The sequence below is a fragment of the Anopheles darlingi genome, chromosome 3 (assembly GCF_943734745.1).
Source record: "Anopheles darlingi chromosome 3, idAnoDarlMG_H_01, whole genome shotgun sequence".
In the NCBI taxonomy this organism is placed as follows: domain Eukaryota; kingdom Metazoa; phylum Arthropoda; class Insecta; order Diptera; family Culicidae; genus Anopheles; species Anopheles darlingi.
The window spans coordinates 66,183,468-66,200,967 of record NC_064875.1 but is presented as its reverse complement, the minus strand read 5'-3'; the positions used below and the strand labels follow the sequence as shown (position 1 = coordinate 66,200,967).

The following is a 17,500-nucleotide window of genomic DNA, read 5'->3' as shown; positions in this document are numbered from 1 at the left end:
AGTTGCGAACCTACCCCCCTTCGTCGACCGCATAAGCAGTCTCGATGGCGTTGAATGTTTGTTTTACAGTACCCCCTTCCCCGAGATAATGGCTTTAATTGCAAACGAGCAGCAATAATAATAATCAATTCGCTTGTTTTGCCAACGAATCACCACGCACAAACCACCTCCTACACTTGCCGCTCCGCTCTAGCACCCCAGACCTTTGAGACAGCTCCGAGGTTCCGCCAAGTTTGTAGATCTAGATTGTGCGCCAAGCCAAGTGCTCTGTCCCTTGTGTCCGCGGTGGACATACAACAGAAACGATCGCGGCGTGACCGCGGGTCATACGTCATCTGGAAGCATCTGGCAGTGTGTGAGAGCGGTTGCGGAGTGCGAAGTGGCTCGAGTCGTTGGCCATCCGAGAGATGACGATATCCGTGCGGATGGGTTTTTGCATTCGCGAAAACTTGCGCGAAACATACAGTCACCCCGATTGTTTACATTGGCTTCGCATATTTAGAGTACCAGCTTCCTTCACGCTGCAAGATGGCGCCACACGGCCAAGTGGCTTATGGGGGAAGGGATAGGCGGGTGATTCCGATCCAACCCGGCCACAGGCGAGCGAGCGCGCGCGCGCGCGATACGATGCCGTCATTCCTCATCCTTTCTTGGAGCGCCTCGGCAGCAGCAGTTGACGCTCCGCTTGTCTAAACAACCGAAGAACCGATTCGCCAGCAGCAGCAGCAGCACCACAGACCTCCCTCTGCCTGGCGCCAGTGCTTCGTGCGTGTGTGTGTCCGGTGGATTGATTTACGGACGAATTAGCATACGTTCCACTGGCGCTGGCGCTGAATGCCGTTAATGTCAGCGTCCTCGTGCCCTGCCTGTCTGTTCCTCTAGATTTGGCACTCACTGGCACTTTGGCACGCTGCGCGAACCTCACAGGAATGTGATGGCCAAGAAATGGCCCCCTTCCCCGAAAGCGCTGCCCTCCACAAAAAAAAACAAGCCACAAACCGGACACAATTCTCGCTCGCCGGGGACGAATAGATAGCTCATCGTTATCCCGATGGATCGCGGACCGAATTCGGTGAAGAGAAGCTTATCGTGTTGGTGCGCTCCGAGCGCAGGTCGCAGTCCACGTTGGTCAAACATGCAAATGATCATCCATGCTGCAGCTTGCTGCACACAATCGAAGGGTATGCTGATGCTGATCGGTATTGTGAACTTCTGCAAGTGGCTACAATGTGACCGAAACTGTTCTTGTCCATTTCTTCGTGTTTGAGAGCCGTTTGTGCGACTCGCTGTGTGATCCGCTGTTCACACTCATTACACTCGCAACAAACAAGCAAACTAGCAAATGATGGTACCAGACTACAACGATATCAACGATACAACAACGATCGACGACGACGACGACGGTGTGTGGTACCGGGCCATGATGACATCTCGACGGTGCGAGCATGTCAGCGGCAAGCGTTAAGTTCCGGCCAAAGTTGGTCGCCCGGTTTTTGGGGACCGGTTTGTCCAGCTCCTCCGATACCGAGCCTCACTGTGCCTCCTTCGATCCTGGTCGGATCGGTCGAAGATTTATGGGCGCCGTTAAAAAATTACCAACCAACCGGCGCGACGTCGCGCCAGCTGACCGACCTGGCTGGCGGTTGATAATCTCCGGGCGCGTCTCGTGCGCGACGGCGGTCTAGCAGTCGGTCGCTTCTCGCCCTCGGCTGGCTGGCTGACTGGCTGGCAGCTTTACCCAAAAATGGCTAAGCTGATGGAGACAACAAACGGTCGATATGGCTACCGTTTGACGCCACCATTTACGATCGAGCGACCGAAGCAGCGAAGGGGAGATCGATGGCCTTTTTTTTTTTGTTCGAGCTCATATTATGGATGGAGAATGGTGGTAGTGCCTTGTGGCACTACGCGAAAATCCGGGTCCGGCAGCCTACCCCCAGCGGCGGTTAGGAATTTTGGTGATTCGTTAAAAAAGTTGTCAACTCACTGGCCTCGGCAGGTGAGGGGCTGTCGAGAAGATATTTTAATTTCATCCCCAGTGAAAACAGCGCTCCGACGACGGCCACATTCCGGATCCAGCAGGATCTTGGGAGGATGTTGCTATTGGAGGGAGGAGCAAGAGAGGAGAGGTATTTATTGATTGAAACATTGCTTTAGTGCCTGATCCGGGTTTTATTGATTCTGACAAGGGAGAAGGCCGCTGACGCTTGAGACAAACATTTGCTTCTAACGTTTGAGCAAATGTTTGACAACACACACACACACGCAGCGAGAGGGCGTGAGGTGTCAGTTTGGGGAACAACATACAAACGAAGTGATCCGTGAGATCATCTTTCGACAAAAAAAAAGAATCGCGACAAGGAATATTTCACACTCCAGCGACCAGCGACAGGTTAATGATGGGTGCAAATTCATAAATAACCAACTAGCACCTTGGCACACACACACACACGCCCTGGACATGCTTCGACCACGCCAGGCTCGGTAGAACAATGATGCTGATGATCTTCTCTCCCGGCCCCGCGATCAGATTGAGCTTGCACTTGAGCTAGAAACCTCCCAATGGCAATCTCTCTATCCGACAAACTGGGTTTATGGGGCTCCGGCCCCGGTTTACACAAAGAAATTTTTCCGCGTGTTTTCATTCATTGAGCCGCGGACAGGGACGATGATAAATAGATTGCAAACGGGGGAAGATCTTGCACCTCCCCTGCTTCGTGGGGCTTCGTGCAGCAGACCGCAAGTGGCGGCGTGACAAACGATCACAAATAGGCGATTAGAGATGCCGTCCCCCGATTACTCTCGGCGACGCATCATCCCGATAATTTAAATCGTCTAGAATTGTGATTTATGTCCTCGGCTATGGTTGAGCTCCGCCCAACTCACGATATGCGACTCCTTCCTGTCACACTCCAAATCGTTCAAATCGCAGAAGACCTCTCCTGAGAATCTTCATATGAAGCAGGCACCGGCAATAATTCGGCATCCAAGAATCCATTGAAATGACTCACTAGGAGACCGCCTCAATCCGCAATAGGAGAACGAAACAACCGCTTGAGATATTGTGACACTAATGGACGGAATCATAAGTTTTGTAGGTTATTACCAAATTATGCATTCATCACTAGAGAGGTTTAGCACAGCTAATGATGATGATGATGATGATGGTGCTCTGCTCTTAGGGCACCGCCGCTCATCCCACCCGATAGTTCTAAAAGAAACAGAGCACGAACTGAAAAAAAATAAACTCGAATAGCCTTGAATCTGTCGACGAATCAATTTGTATGGATTTAGCCTACACCATTAGCTTAGACCGCGCAGCCTAGCCGAACGATGAAATGCCCATTTACACCCTATCTCACTGTGGTGCTTATCGAGATTTGATGTTTATGATGCATGTTCACACCACCAGCCGGGCACCATTCCGACCGGAATACCGGCAACCCTGGTAACTGGTTTCATAATTTCATGCAAATATATGCCATCAGCCGCAAAACAACAACGACACATTAGCTTTCGGAATCGGAATGTTATTTGGTGTGTGTATTTCGGTTGTCTTCCAGGGATATATCGAATAAAAAAGAGAACATCAAACAGCCAGCAACAGCCCAATCCAATTTCCCGGCTTAGGCTGTGTTCGTAATCATTAGTAGGCTAAACCCAGGAAGCTGTCAGAGATCATTTTTAACTGCTTTCGCTCGTAGCGGTTGACAGAATTGACAGTTTAACCCAAAACTCAAGCGATTTTCACTTCATTTTAGTTCGTTAGTAGGTTAGAAAGTATCGTACATTACCTGAATTGGCATGTTAGAAATTAAATATGCATTGTAGAAATCGATATGGCGAGACTCACCTGTAAAAAGAAGCGAAATAAAAAGATATTTAAAAAATGGAACGGTTTTTGTAATGGAATGCATAATAATTAGAGCAGATAGCGAAGAGTAGTCAATTGAAAGGAATGTCGTAGTGTCGTTGCAGTTATCAACTGCATCGTTTAATTGTCTTCTCGGTTTCAGAACCATCCGCAATTGCACATCCACATACTTCAGGACGCCATGATCGCCAGCTTTGCGTGCCCGTAAGCGATCCATCCTTATGGACTGGCGACTGTCCCAGACTCCAAACGAGGTTTCATCGTCGAAGTGATGATACTTCAGCATCGTAAACCTTAATTCGCTTCAATCAGATCCAATTTTGCACACACATATACGCCTAGCACACGCACACAATATGTACGCGACCGAACTATCGTCCGGGAACTAGGTCCAGGAGCGACCGCAAGATTCCGCGACCGGTGTACAGCCACCGGTGATCACGAGCATCATCATCATCATCATCAGCGTCGTCGTCAGATCCCAACAATGGAACCGTACACCGTGATGCTGACGTACGCGGCTGGCTTATATTGCGCAATTACTGCGTATCGCAACGCATTCGCATATTTCTTCCAAACTACCAACTGGCGCCGAATTGACGGACGGTGACGTGTGACATACAGCGCGTGAAAGAGTCCCCACAAAAAAAACCGGGCGGCCCACTCGTCCCGCCGCTATATACCTCACTGGAACAATATAAATATGGCATCGGAGGTGAATGATCGCGCGGACATGATGACAGTTTGCGTGGCGTGGCGTTGCGTTATGCGCTGGCCGCGACATACCAGACCCCAAACGGCTCTCGTCCACGACCTTAAACCGAACCTTTGCGTCAACAGAAAGATTGCCAAAAAGTGCGCAACGGCACCGAATATTCTGTTTGTAGCCCGTTGGCCGAGGACTGAGTTCTTTCGCAGGGCAGGTCGCCGTCGTGCCGCGCCGCACATGCCCTGCCAGCTTGCCTCTACCTTCATTACCGGCTTATTGTTCTTTATTAATATTTTATGACAAGAGGAAATGTTTCGTTTAGTAACGTTTAATCTTGCTCCATCGCGCAGACGTTCCTTCATGGCAGCAGATCCACTGCGCTCTATCTCTCTCTCTCTCTCTCTCTCTCTCTCTGGTTGGTCTGTCTGGCCGCCTGGCCCCTGGCGGATGTCGCGATGATGTCGCAGTTCTCCCGCACAAGCCACAGACACCGAAGTGGCGTGGCGCGACAAGATTGGCAGCCACAGCGCACGGATTCTTTCCAAAATGTCAACTTCATTTGCACAATTCGCGCTCGGCTGTTGCTGCGCTGCACAACAGGAACACCCTAAAGATCCGTACGCGCACGTGGCACACCCTCTCGACGGGCCAATGTTGGAATGTCGTCTTCCCCACTGGCTGAGATGCTCTCAATAGGCACCGGATTCAGCAAGCATGAACCGCAGCATGGATTGAAAAAGGGGAAGAGAAACACCTCAAGGAATCTCCACACGTACGATATGCTACTGCTGCACACAATTCACAGTATATCTCGGGGTGCATATGCACAAGACAATCCTAGTAGACAGGGAGAGCTGTTTGTAAACAATGCATGCTCATGTGCATTTGCTGCTGCTGCTGCTGCTGCTGTGAGGTGACCCAAGTCGCAGCAGGCCGTCACGAAGCAAATGGGGCTCATGGCGACATGGTGGCGATTCCACTCGGCATCTCTCACATCTGCCACGCGACGGGGATTCCGTGCACACAGATGCTGTAGACACACCGTCGTCGTCGTCGTCGCCGTCGTCGTCGTCGTCGTTCGCCCAAAAGGCACCTGGTGGTGGTGTTGCTGCTGGCAGAACTGGGGAGAAAGGTAGGTAAAAGGGTCTAGAGGATCGCTGCATCGCGGTGCGCATGCCCAGAGACCCTCGATCCAACGACGCGACCAATGCCAGACATCGTGTCTCCACAGTGCCTGAACGTTCGTTAGTTCAACATGGTGGTCATTTCCATATTTGTAGAAACCGTCCGATCTCGAGCACTGATCAGCTATCGAGCTATCCGAACCTTTAACGTGCGAGCTCCAAATCGAGCAACCCCGTTGTAGCTACCCGTTGACACCACGGCACTCAGTAGGCGGATGGGGGTCAACAAGCCCGAGACGGATCCGTTACGGGTTTCGGATGTTTGAGGATTTTAACCAGGCCTCAGGTCTGGCAGTTTTCAGGTACAAGAGTTGCGAGACTTGAGGCTGGTGCCAGCATGTCTACCATGGCCCTAGCAAGCATGTACGGCCATAACTAGCTACTAGAAGTTCCACGTCTGACATACATATCCAACTGTGCATGTGAGTGCTCAAAACGAATTGGAATCCACTATTTCCTTCCTTTAACTACCCTTCTCTTTAACTACAGGAGTTATGGGGAAAGGGTTTAAACCTGGGGTCGTTTGTTTGTTTACCAATTCCTCGCCCCCAGGTTTGTTATTTGTTTATGGAAGCTAAGGAAAATATTTGTAAATATTCAAATCAACGATCACCAGCGATTGGAAAAGAGATGCTGCTGCTGGTCAGGTAATGTCCACCGCTGCCGATGGTCACAGTTTATGCCGATCACTTTCCATCCAGTCGTCCCACCCCAGAGACAGAGACAGTCTCAGATCATCGTCGTCGTCGTCGTCACGATGTCTAGCATGATTCCTGCGTGTGTGTGTGTGCTAGCGATCCTGCTGGTGGAGGCAATTATGAGGGAACCTTACGTCTCCGTACCTCTCCGTGTCCCCTCGTCTGCTGGTCTGTAGCACTTTACAAGATCCGTGGTGCAGATGAGTTTCTCTTTTCCTCTTCGTCTTCCCCAGCCTTAGTCACAGGATTCCCGGGCTGGGTCCCCGGAAACCCTCCACCGAAACGTGGCAAACAAATTATTGTCCAAATAAATCAAACCGATCAAGCGGGGCTCCAACAACGGCACCCAGCACTCCACCCCACCGGTCCGTCCCTACTCACGGCCCTTTCTCGTTCCCTTTTTTCTCAACTGGTGGCATCGAGAACGGATCGTTTGTAAAACCGTTTCACGTCCAAATTCCACACACCACCATAGCCAGCCAGCTCGATCGCACAGGTACCCCGCTCCCATCCCACTCTTCTGCTCCTTCCTTCCTCTCATCTCATCGAAAACCACCACAAAAAGTAAAACAATATCCCCGCCGCCGTCCCCGTTTGCGGGCCCTAGATGGCCAACACCGGTCGCGGTGTACTCGAGCAGCGTTTTGGTGTGTGATGTTCGGTTCGGTCCGTCGGTCGATCGATCGATCGTCGGCAGCGAAAAAGGGAACGAAAATTGGTGTTAAACTATTCATCTTCGGCCGCTTTTCGCTTCCCTTCAAGCAGACATCAGTTCAGGGGGCAGGGGCATCATCGAGAGAAGAAGAAAAAAAGACAAAACGGCCAACCAAAAGGCGCAAAACATCAAAGCAGTGCGCGCGCGCGCGCGCTACTCCGTTCGCCATCGTCAACGTCACATCGTTGCCATAGGAACGGGAAGCGAATGGGAAGAACATCGTTCTGGCCGCGCGTCTCCTTTACGACACTTCGCATCGCTATCGCCCGGTTCTGACCATCGTCCGGGTTCGCCCGGGGGGCCAAGTATCACAAGGAGAGAGAAGGGGACAGATCACAAAGCGCAAACCGTACGTACGTATAGAGCCGAAATGGTCGAGGGAATGGTAGAAGAGCAATCCATGGAGAGGAAAATATACGGACGGCTACGATCACCAGTGGCAGCCGGCGGGCTCTCGATCTCGATCTTGCCGCGTGATGGTGGTGGTGTTGCTTATGTTTTACTTTTTTGTTCGATTTTTAACAACATACCCTCCCCCCTCCTCATCTTCTCCTCGTCTTCGTCCGCGTGCCCTGGGATGAGTTGTTCCTTTTGTCGATTCGAACCTGGCCAGACAGAGCGTCGCCACTCGCGTCGCTGCTTGCGTCGACCACAAGAGTTCTCGAGGGCCCGTCTCGAGGTACGGCGACTTTCTGTTCTTCTTCGCTATCTTTACCGAGCCACCGAAGCCCAAGAACGGACCGAAAGGGAAGGCAGGGATAAATGCTTCCACCGAACCGGAGGGCGAGAAGAATAAGCGCAAGGGTATGAAGCGCTCGCAAGTGGCTGCTGGACCCGCCCGATCGGTTCTCGAGTCGCTCGAAAGTTAATGTTTTGTTGGAAGCACCTATGACCCTGAAACCATGGCCCAAGATGTTGGCAGCTTCTGCTTCTGCTGCTGCTGCTGCTGCTGCTGCTGCTGCGTCCGGGGTGTTTTCTATTCTACCTACCACTCTTCATCTTCTGCACCCCTCAAGCGAGAAGAGTGCCCCTCAATGTCTGACTGGTTAGTTGGTTGGTAGGTATGTGTATGAGTGTAGTTTAGGGAAGATCTCACTGGTAACAGCCCCACGATGGCTTGGGAGGCAAGGAGTATACATGTAAAGATTTGTCTCGCTCGGTCTAGGCCTACGATCCATAGGCCTCTGGCCGAGCCTTGAGACGGAATCTTAAGAACAACATAATTCAAAGTTTGACAACAAACGCGTTGCGCTGCTTTATGGCGAGAGAATAGTGTATGTGGCGGCGAGTAGGTGGGAACAAAATGGGAAGGAGTACGGCAGGCTAAGGCAGGCAGGAGATTGATGAGCGGCGATCGCTCGCTTGCTCGCTCGCACGCTATTAACGATCAATCACTAGCCATCTAACAACAATACCAGGAACATCCAATTCTGCATCATTACCCTCTGCCTCAAAAGCCGCACACGCAAAACGCAAAGTCCACTCGCAGGATCGCTGTTGCTAAAAATAGATTGATCATCACCGGAGAGGAACCGACACTCCAGCACACAGACACAGCCCTACACGTGTACGTCCCGCAAAAAAGAATCGATTGAATGGAACAACAATCATGCTGTGTGCTGTGTGCGCGAATAGCGACCTCGTTATGAGATTTGCATGCCATTTGGTTCCAATCCTGCCATTGGATTTCTGAAGTCTGAAGCCGAGAACATGAATCATTTGCCTTTTACCTCCTGCGCGCACGCCCGCTCAGCTTGCTGCTAATGGCCGCCTGGAGTGCCTGGAGCGGTCGTCGAAGCAGAGCGGACCGTCAGAGTCACACTTTCGAGGATGCTTTATACCTTTTTCCCTTGGACTGGAGAGACCAAAAGGAAACAATTAAAACTCGACTCCGAAACCAGGTGAAGACAGAGGAAGAGAGAGAGGGAGGGAGAGAGAGAGAGAGAGAGAGAGAGAGAGAGAGAGAGAGAGAGAGAGAGAAAATCGAAGTGGAAAGGTTGCAAGTCAACACGATCGATCGGACGCAAAGATCGTGGTGGCGATGATGATGATGATGCCGGTGAAGGTACTTGAGCTCTATGTATAGAGCCGCCGCACGCCACTCCTGAAGTGTCCGAAAGCCCTCCTTCTTCATCTTCTTGCACTTCTCCTGCTTCTGCTTCTGCTCTTCTTCTTCTGGGTCTTCTGTGGCATCAAAGAGGAATCCCGAAAACTTCAACAATCCTGCCGGCAATACCCAGACCGGCCGCTTTTCTCAACCCCACCGAACTACCATCCATGTCCCTCTCCTCTTTCTCTTCCTCCTTCCCAGGATCTCGCATCCTCACGAGCGCTCTAGACAGTCTGACGCGTCGGCATGATGCTGCTGCTGTCCGCAGGCAGTATACCATGGCCGGGGCGGATGATGCAGAAAAGCGATTCGCCGTGAAAAGGGAGCGAGTCGATGCGCGCACACACCGAAAGGAGGTGCTGCTGGTGGTGGGCAAAGGGAATTGAAAGGTAAACCTGGTTCACCTCACTCGTCCGTGCGTCTTGAGTCTTGGGTTGCGAGGTGCGAATCGCACGGGTTCCAACACCACACCGTCACACAACCACAACAAATTACAACAACAAGCTCAGCCAAAGCAACAACAAAAAAACAAGTAGAGAACAGACGGGGACGACAGGCCACATTAAGGCGAGGAAGGAGTTCCGGACAGACTCTTGGCCGCCGCCGCCGCCGCCGTAACCCGCATCGTCCACGTCGACCAGGCGAAAAGGAGATTCCTTTAAATTATGCGCATTATGCTGTACGAGGTATGAGGTATGGTGGTATGCCATCTCTTTCATATGCCCCGCTTCCACACACAGCCAGAGCTTCTTCAGCTGGGGTGGGCCATAGCCAGTATACGCGTCCATGTGCGAGATGATCTTGCGCAACTTATCGTGCGAGCTGCAGCTCTCACAGCACTCAGGAAAGTGCTGGAATTGACTGCAAAAATTGAATGATCCATCACATAATCGGTCCGGTCGCGTCCATTTTACTCTTTTTTTTCCCTTTTCCCTATCTCTGCAACAAGGATGGATGGCCCACCTGATGATGATGGAGGCGATCTTTCTGGGAATTCCGGTTTAACTTCTCCTGCTTGTGCTTTTCTTTTGTGTTTTAATCATCGTTTGTTTCGATCTAGCTGATGGCATGCTGTTGAAATGCCATAGTTCAGTACTACCAGTTCGAATTGGGAGGCTAAAAAGGGAATTGGAAAGCAATAGGGTCAAGTTTTGCGAATCTAGGATTCGCGGACCTACCGTGGGTTCCGATTTCAGTGGCGGTGCAGCGCTCGACGATGGCAGCCTGGTGATCAGCAGCAACCCTACCGACAGCCAGCAACACACGGCAGTTAACCACATGGTGGTCCCGGGACTCGGCACACTTAATTCCGGCGAATTCAAAGCGTCAGGCTAGCGAGGGGAAGATTCCACGAATGTGACGACACCTGCGCGACACCAGGCGCCAAGATCAGATTTCACGTGAAGAGTTTGTTTACGCGCGAATTCGAATTCGGTGTGGCGCCACCAGACAAGCGGCAGCTCGTGTTTCTCGGCAACGGCGACGGCGACTACGACGATGTCAATGGCCTTGTGGCGGCGTAGTTGGCGTGGTATACACCACACCGAACGCCGGTCACGCGGTCAGTGGAAGCAAGGCGCAGGTGAATGTCACCACCAGCGGATCCAGCGATCGGTACCGAGCAACAATGTCCATCCAGACAAAGGTCCGCCTTGGCCTGTTCCTGTTCACAACCGACACCACCACGTGCTCTGGAACGCGCGCAAGATCACACAACAAACGTGGAGCAAGGATGCCTTCAACACGGTTTCATCCAACACATACACAACAATCGCGAGTTCACTGCACGTTATCACATATAACCCCACACACACACACCAGTTACGCGGAGAGTAAGTTATTACTTTTTGATACAAATTGACCTGATTTGATAACCACACGGATGACGCTCGTTCGTTCAATCAACTCGCCGTGGATCCTGCTGCGTGGTCACGCCTACTAGTCTTCTCGTGATGAGTTGGTCGCACTGTTGATCAGTGCACAACCTGTACCGTCTGATGTTGCGAGCATTGATGGTCGACCTGCAAGTGAAAAGTTGTAAACGTTAGTACACGAAGCAGTACAGGACGTGGTGGCGATACATTTGATAAACAAGCGTCCAGCATCGCAAAGAAGTGCGCACCTCTCCTCTCTGGACTCACATCACAGCGACAGAACAGAAGTAATATCATCATCCGACAGATGACAAGTAGCCTGTGCCTAGTGATCCTCAGTCCCAACGCCGCGACAGTTCAATTGCTTCAATTATCCAAGCTGCAATCGGCTACAATTGCCCGGAGCGATCCCCCTGGCAGGCGAGACCGTGAATACATAAATTAACCATTCACGCCTCGCGTCTCGGTATGCCACGACCTCTCAAAGACACGTGACACGTGAAGCTTCTACAAATCAGCTAAACGAATCCCCACAGTCGAAAACCAATTAGTCATCTCAACTGGACAGGACCGGGGGTGCGGCGACAAATTAGCCCCGAGATGAGATAAGGACGATTTCTGTTGGCTTCAAAATCGACGCCAATTGGAGCGTGTTGTAATGGATTCGATGCGGAAGATGCGATGTCCGAATTCGGGCATTCCGAGTCCGCGGCGTCTATGGTCTCAGTCGTTTAGCGAACAGTTTATAAAAGTCGCCTTCTCCTTCTCAGCGAAGTGGCCTTAGTTGTTGCTAGCCAACGTTGTATCATCAAGAAACTCGATCGCTTCTAGTACGGATCTAGTAATCCAGTCCAGCCAGCCAGGCGATGAGTCAACCAGCAATCCAGAGTTCACTTACTCGTTCTACTTTCAGGGACACGGCGTGACGCTAGACGAGAAGGATTCCGTTTTATTAGGAAACAACGAATTAAGACACTTATCGTCTCGAGCACTCTCTCCGCATCACACGGGATCGTCGTATTGCCACAGGCTGTCACACTTCCGCCGTATCACCAGTATCATTCGCATTGGTCAGTATGATCAAGTTTTAGAGTTTGGAGATGGAAGCATCAGCATCAGCATCAGCATTTGCTTTCCTTTGTGGAATTCGTTTTTTTTTTTATAAAAATGTGAAATGTAAATAACTCTCGAGCGTCTCGAGCTAACCATTAACACTCGAGCTTTTGGTGAAAGAATCTGCTCCGTTTAACCTTCCCTATCCGATTCCCCAACTGCTCTTAATGTTTGCCGCCAACGCGACCAAGTTTATGGGTCCTCGCGATCCGTGCCAACGTGCACATAAAATGCCGAGGTTTATGATAATAATTTATCGCTCATCTGCCCCACCCCCCACCCCCTTGCGTTTGTGTGTGTGTGTGTGTGTGTGCACGCACGCAGGGGCGCGCGCGCCTCCGTTTGGTTTCATAGACGGCTCCAATGTGATCGCGTGTTTCGCTGATCGAATCCGTGCGACAGATGCCAATAGTGTGCGGATCGATTTGAGATCACTGGCCGACCGTAGGAAGGAAGTAGCCAGCGTCCGAAACCACAAACCAACGACCGGTCGATCTAATGAGATGTAATTTATGATGACTTAATTTTCGGTCTGTTAACGGCCAATTAGATGCGGTGAAGGAGCGTGTCTACTCCCTCTCCTGTCGCTACGCATCTGGCACATAATCCCGTGGGCGGCCTGGACTTCCCCGGGTCTCGAGCTTCAGCCTTAAATAAATATGTTCGAAAAATGCCACTATTCTGCGGAATGGTGTTCCGATTCCTACCGATGGCAAGAGTAGCAAGCTGCACAACAGAAAGCAAGCCGAAGATGAAAGTGTCCACCCATTCCGTATCACGAGCATGCGGCCGGTGCGTGCCGGTGCAAGTGCTCAAGCTTAAACTTGGGAATGGCAAGGTAAAGAGGATAACGGCAAAAAGGAATCACGCAGCCGTTAACCCCCGGAGCCACAGAGCAACGGAGGCTACGACAGAAAGGGGTTGTTTATTTATTTTTTATTTTTGGTTCTTTGATTTGCACACCCGACTCGACCACGGATGCCGGTCGCCGGATCACCCCGACATCCGTGTGCCACAGCATTCCAAAAATCTTGTTTCTCGTCCCTCGTCTGAGTCTCACTTTTCACTCGCCTCTTCCTCCGTGTTGCTGCTGCTGCTGCTGGCGATAAATAATCCATTACACGAGTCGGGAGTGGAGAGCCAGGACCAGGCATAAAAGCACCAACATCCCCATCCCTCGCGGCACTCGCGGAACGATATGTGGCAGCAAAATGTTAATGTCCTCGGCAGAGCCCTTGCGGTTACTGTCCAGTGCGAAATAATGGAGAGGAAAGAAGAGATACAGCACGGGCGCGGTTTGCTTTTCACACCCGCTGTGTTTTGTGGCAAAATTTAATGTTCGTCGTTCGTTCCCCTCCTCCGAAAATGCACGCACTTGTTGTTTCGTGGTGGAGGCCAATACCCAGGTGCCAAGCCCAATACCTCGCACAAAAATGCTCAAAATCACATCTTAAGCGCTTGAAGTTTTAATTTAAATAACAAAAACGCGCCGGTGCAATTATGGCGGTGCAACGGCGGTCCTGCTTTAATGATCGCCCATTTAACCAACGCCACAACCATGAGGTGAGGTGCGTTAATAAGAAATGTAAATTGGTCCGCTTTATCAACCGCGAGAAATGAAAGATCGCGCGATCGCGCAAGGGGCGCACCAAAGCTGCGGGGCAGCCGGTCACTACGATCGAGAGCTTAAACGCCCTACGCTGACATACGGTTGGATCTGGAGGCGATCCACCGGTTGGCACAGGTTGCCAACCGAGTGTCCCGCCTCCGTCTTCGCACTGAATTATTATTGGTCAAGTGGAGTGTGGAGAAAACGGTTCGTGCGATCAATCTTCCGGAGTTGACGTCTGCGATGCTTTCATCCGTTCACGTATCACGGAATTGAACTTTTGCTCTAAACTCTACCGTCACTTACCAATGAGCGATCCTCGCGTTGAGTGGCACGATCACATATATTCCATCTTCGATCAATTGGGTTACTGTGCCATATAATAATTCGCGTATTTCCAGGTCCAAAAAGGCTCACAAACCCAGATCTGAAATGCGTCGATGCGAACTTTGCCGGGGTAATTATTATCGACGGCAATATCAGCACTCCACAGGGGACGAAACACTCGCGATCACCTTGTTGCTGTTCCACAATGTACGAAAGCACGATCGCGCACGGTCTTCGATGATGTCATTACAAATTCGACGTCTTGATCGTCATTCAGGGACCAAAGGACAGACAAATCGCACAATAATTTACCGACGAATGCCGCAAGCGCCCGTTTCACAGTCGAAGTTATTGTACAATGCACACCGCGAATACTTCCGAACTGGTTGATATCACTTCACTTGCGATCTACACTTCAAACAATCGATTATCTATGTGCTACTCGTTCCGTACCGCATTCTACGCGTGACGGAGCATCAACGATCTGCTTCCGCTGATGCTGCGAGATGTTGCGAGTCCTGGGAGATGTTGAATGAAACGTGCACGCTGGAAGCGGTCCGGGTTTGCTGGTTCGCCTGCCCGTTCACTCGATTCGTGTTCCGAAAAAATCCGAACCGCTTCCGAGGAGAATCGTGTTTCGCGGGCCACCTCAAAATGAACACTGTCGCTCCAATCCTTTGCTTTAACAACACACCGTCAATCGTGGATAACAATGACTATTTATGCGAGTAATGAGACAAAATAAAAACTTTAAAAACACTAGATGATCATGCTGTCGCAAAATTTGTCACAACCCATATGGCTTTCCCGGGATTTATTTATGCAGATTATATATTTGATTACCACCGGTGTAGTACCGCTTCCGTTGTGCGCGGAACCGCCAGTCGCAACGGAACGCATCCAGTGTGACCGCACGGTTCCTTTCGCTGCAATCAAAGTCAGCTGAAAATGACAGAAAAGAATGTATTCATGCCCTCTCTTTCTGTTCCTCATAAACCTACTCGCCGTCTCGCTCAATCACAGTGAAACGGGTTGGTTACGTGTGCGCCCACCTCCTCCTGTGGGGTGTTTGCTATCAATTGGGTGATACGTAGCCAAATTATGTGACGATCGGTGAGAGCAAGGCGCACTGTTTTCGCTCTTGCGCTCTCAGCACCTGCACCATCACGTCTGGATTGTGTGGCCTCGGCAACGACGATTCCGCTCCGGTGCGGCAGTTTTTTCTCTCCAGCCACCGCCACCGAATGGCGCACCAGCACCTGCTGTGCTAGCCGCCGTGTACCTGCAGTCCGAACAACAAACAACGATCCGTCGTCATCCAGTCCAGACTATTCCGCCGGTTACCAGCAGCACCATCAGTCCGTCAGGTAAACTCCGGTGATGGTTCGGAACACCGTCGTCTTCGGCAAGAGACGACCATCGGGATCGTGCTCTACCACCCTGTTGCTGCTGTTGCTGGTGGCAACCGTCGTCGATGTCGGTCCACGGTTGGCCCCGGTGCACGGTGGGCTAACCGGACGACGAGAAGGGGGAGGACTACGTGATAAGCTCAGCATCTACGAGCAGCGCCGCTTTGCCCGGCAGATCGAGGAACAGGAAAACAGCGGTTTGTACGATTCCAGCGATTCCGTTATCTCGCTGACGGCCGCCAACCTGAAGGAACGGGTGTACAACCAACCGCACGCCTCGCTGGTCGAGTTTTACAACTCGTACTGTGGCTTCTGCCGCCGTTTCGCCCCGATCTGGAAGCAGCTGGCCGCGGACATTCTCGGCTGGCAGACGCTGGTGAAGGTGACGGCGCTCGATTGTTCGCGCGAGGAGAACAATGCCATCTGCCGGGAGTACGAGGTGATGGCATATCCGACGATCCGGTTCTTCGCTCCACACTACACCGATGGAGAGCAGAAAATCGGTAAGCGAAGCAATAACATCCTGCAAAAAATGGATCACCGGGGGAAGGGAATGGGCTGGCACACCTGCGGCCTGATTCTGGAAGCTTTGATTATCTTTTCCGTTTTTTTTTTTTGCGAGCAGTTTCTGTCGCTTGATGGTGATTCCATGTCGATGGTGACGTTACCCAGTCGTTGCTTGTTTCCGCCAACAACCGAATTGTTGTTCTTCGCTGTGCCTCAGCGTACCATGAACTTGTTGACTCAGCTGGAAATGTGTTTGACCCAGCACCCAGCCGCGACGACACACCATCAAACGAGCGGATTGTGGCAGTTACACAAAACTCCCGCGATTTCGCTCGCTAGCGTGTTTGTGGGTGCCTCAAACATTGGCCGCATTGATTGTAGCACCGGCACGGGTTCACAAATTGCATCTGAGATTGGCGGTGTGGTAACACGAGCAATCGAGCACTGGTCGCGTTATCACTCGTGTTGTAGGGATTGCATAGGGGTCGTCGTACGTGCCGTCTCTACGTAAGCGATCGCGTACAGCTGCATTGCTAATGCAGCTTGCAACTTGCATTCCTATCGTGCACACTTCTTTTTGCTTGAAATGTTTTCCAAGCTGCTGTCTAAAGTCATTTCTATTCATCTTCATTTCCTTTACCTCCCCCAGGAGAACCACTGAAGGAACACGATGGATCGCGCATCCTCGATCGGTTGGTGGAGTTCATGGCGCGCCTCGAGAACAAACCGGCCAGCTGGCCGAACCTAACCACCATCAATCAGACGACGGACGATAAGGCGAGCCTGTTACTCGAGGGAGCGGGCACAGCGAACGCTAAGCCCCGGTACGTGTATCTCGTCAATGAAAAGGATGCCAACGGTACGATCGGATTGCAGGTGATACTGGACTTTCACGATACGCCCGCTGTGACCGTGTACCGGGTGCACGATCCGGCCGTTGCAGCAGCCGACACCAATAGCCTCTCGGTGATCGATGGAAGCTCACTGAGCCTGATACGACTACCGATCGATGAGTTTACCCGCGAGAAGGTACGAGAAGCGATCAAAGCGCATCTGCGCCAGCATCACATCATCGTAACGGACGTTACGACCAAATCTACAACCACGAAATCCGGTGGCCAGGGCGGTGATGGACAGCCAAGCGAACAAAGCATCTCGGCACTGATGGAACAAAAGCAGGAACAAGCCATCCGGGCAAAGGTGAAGGAACTAGGTGCCGGCGTTGTGTATCAGGCGGACCTAGAGGAAGCGATACGGTTTGCCCTGTTCCGTGAGGTAGCCCGGTTTAAAACGATCGACGGTGAACGTTTGGCAGCTTTGCGCCACTTTCTGGACGTTCTGGTGCGCTATTTTCCCTTCAACGATAATGGG

At 51.5% G+C, this 17,500-nt stretch overlaps 2 protein-coding genes across 5 annotated transcripts in view; one reads left to right on the top strand and one right to left on the bottom strand.

Annotated features, from left to right (window-relative positions):
- Positions 1 to 14,907, bottom strand: part of LOC125955280 (SPARC-related modular calcium-binding protein 2) — a 26,875-nt gene extending 11,968 nt beyond the window's left edge. For all 4 annotated transcript variants that reach the window (XM_049686369.1, XM_049686371.1, XM_049686372.1 and 1 more), the window contains exons 1-2: positions 14,193 to 14,907; positions 10,469 to 11,311 (exon numbers count right to left, since the gene is read on the bottom strand). In XM_049686369.1, coding sequence (XP_049542326.1) covers positions 10,469 to 10,570 — 102 coding nt within the window. In that variant the 5' untranslated portion in view covers positions 10,571 to 11,311; positions 14,193 to 14,907. The remainder of the gene's footprint in view (positions 1 to 10,468; positions 11,312 to 14,192) is intronic.
- A 383-nt stretch (positions 14,908 to 15,290) lies between these two features.
- Positions 15,291 to 17,500, top strand: part of LOC125955278 (sulfhydryl oxidase 1) — a 3,342-nt gene continuing 1,132 nt past the window's right edge. Inside the window, exons 1-2 of the mRNA XM_049686368.1 lie at positions 15,291 to 16,125; positions 16,779 to 17,500. The exon at positions 16,779 to 17,500 is cut by the window's right edge and continues 1,132 nt beyond it. Of these exons, the coding sequence (XP_049542325.1) occupies positions 15,594 to 16,125; positions 16,779 to 17,500 (1,254 nt within the window). The 5' untranslated portion in view covers positions 15,291 to 15,593. The remainder of the gene's footprint in view (positions 16,126 to 16,778) is intronic.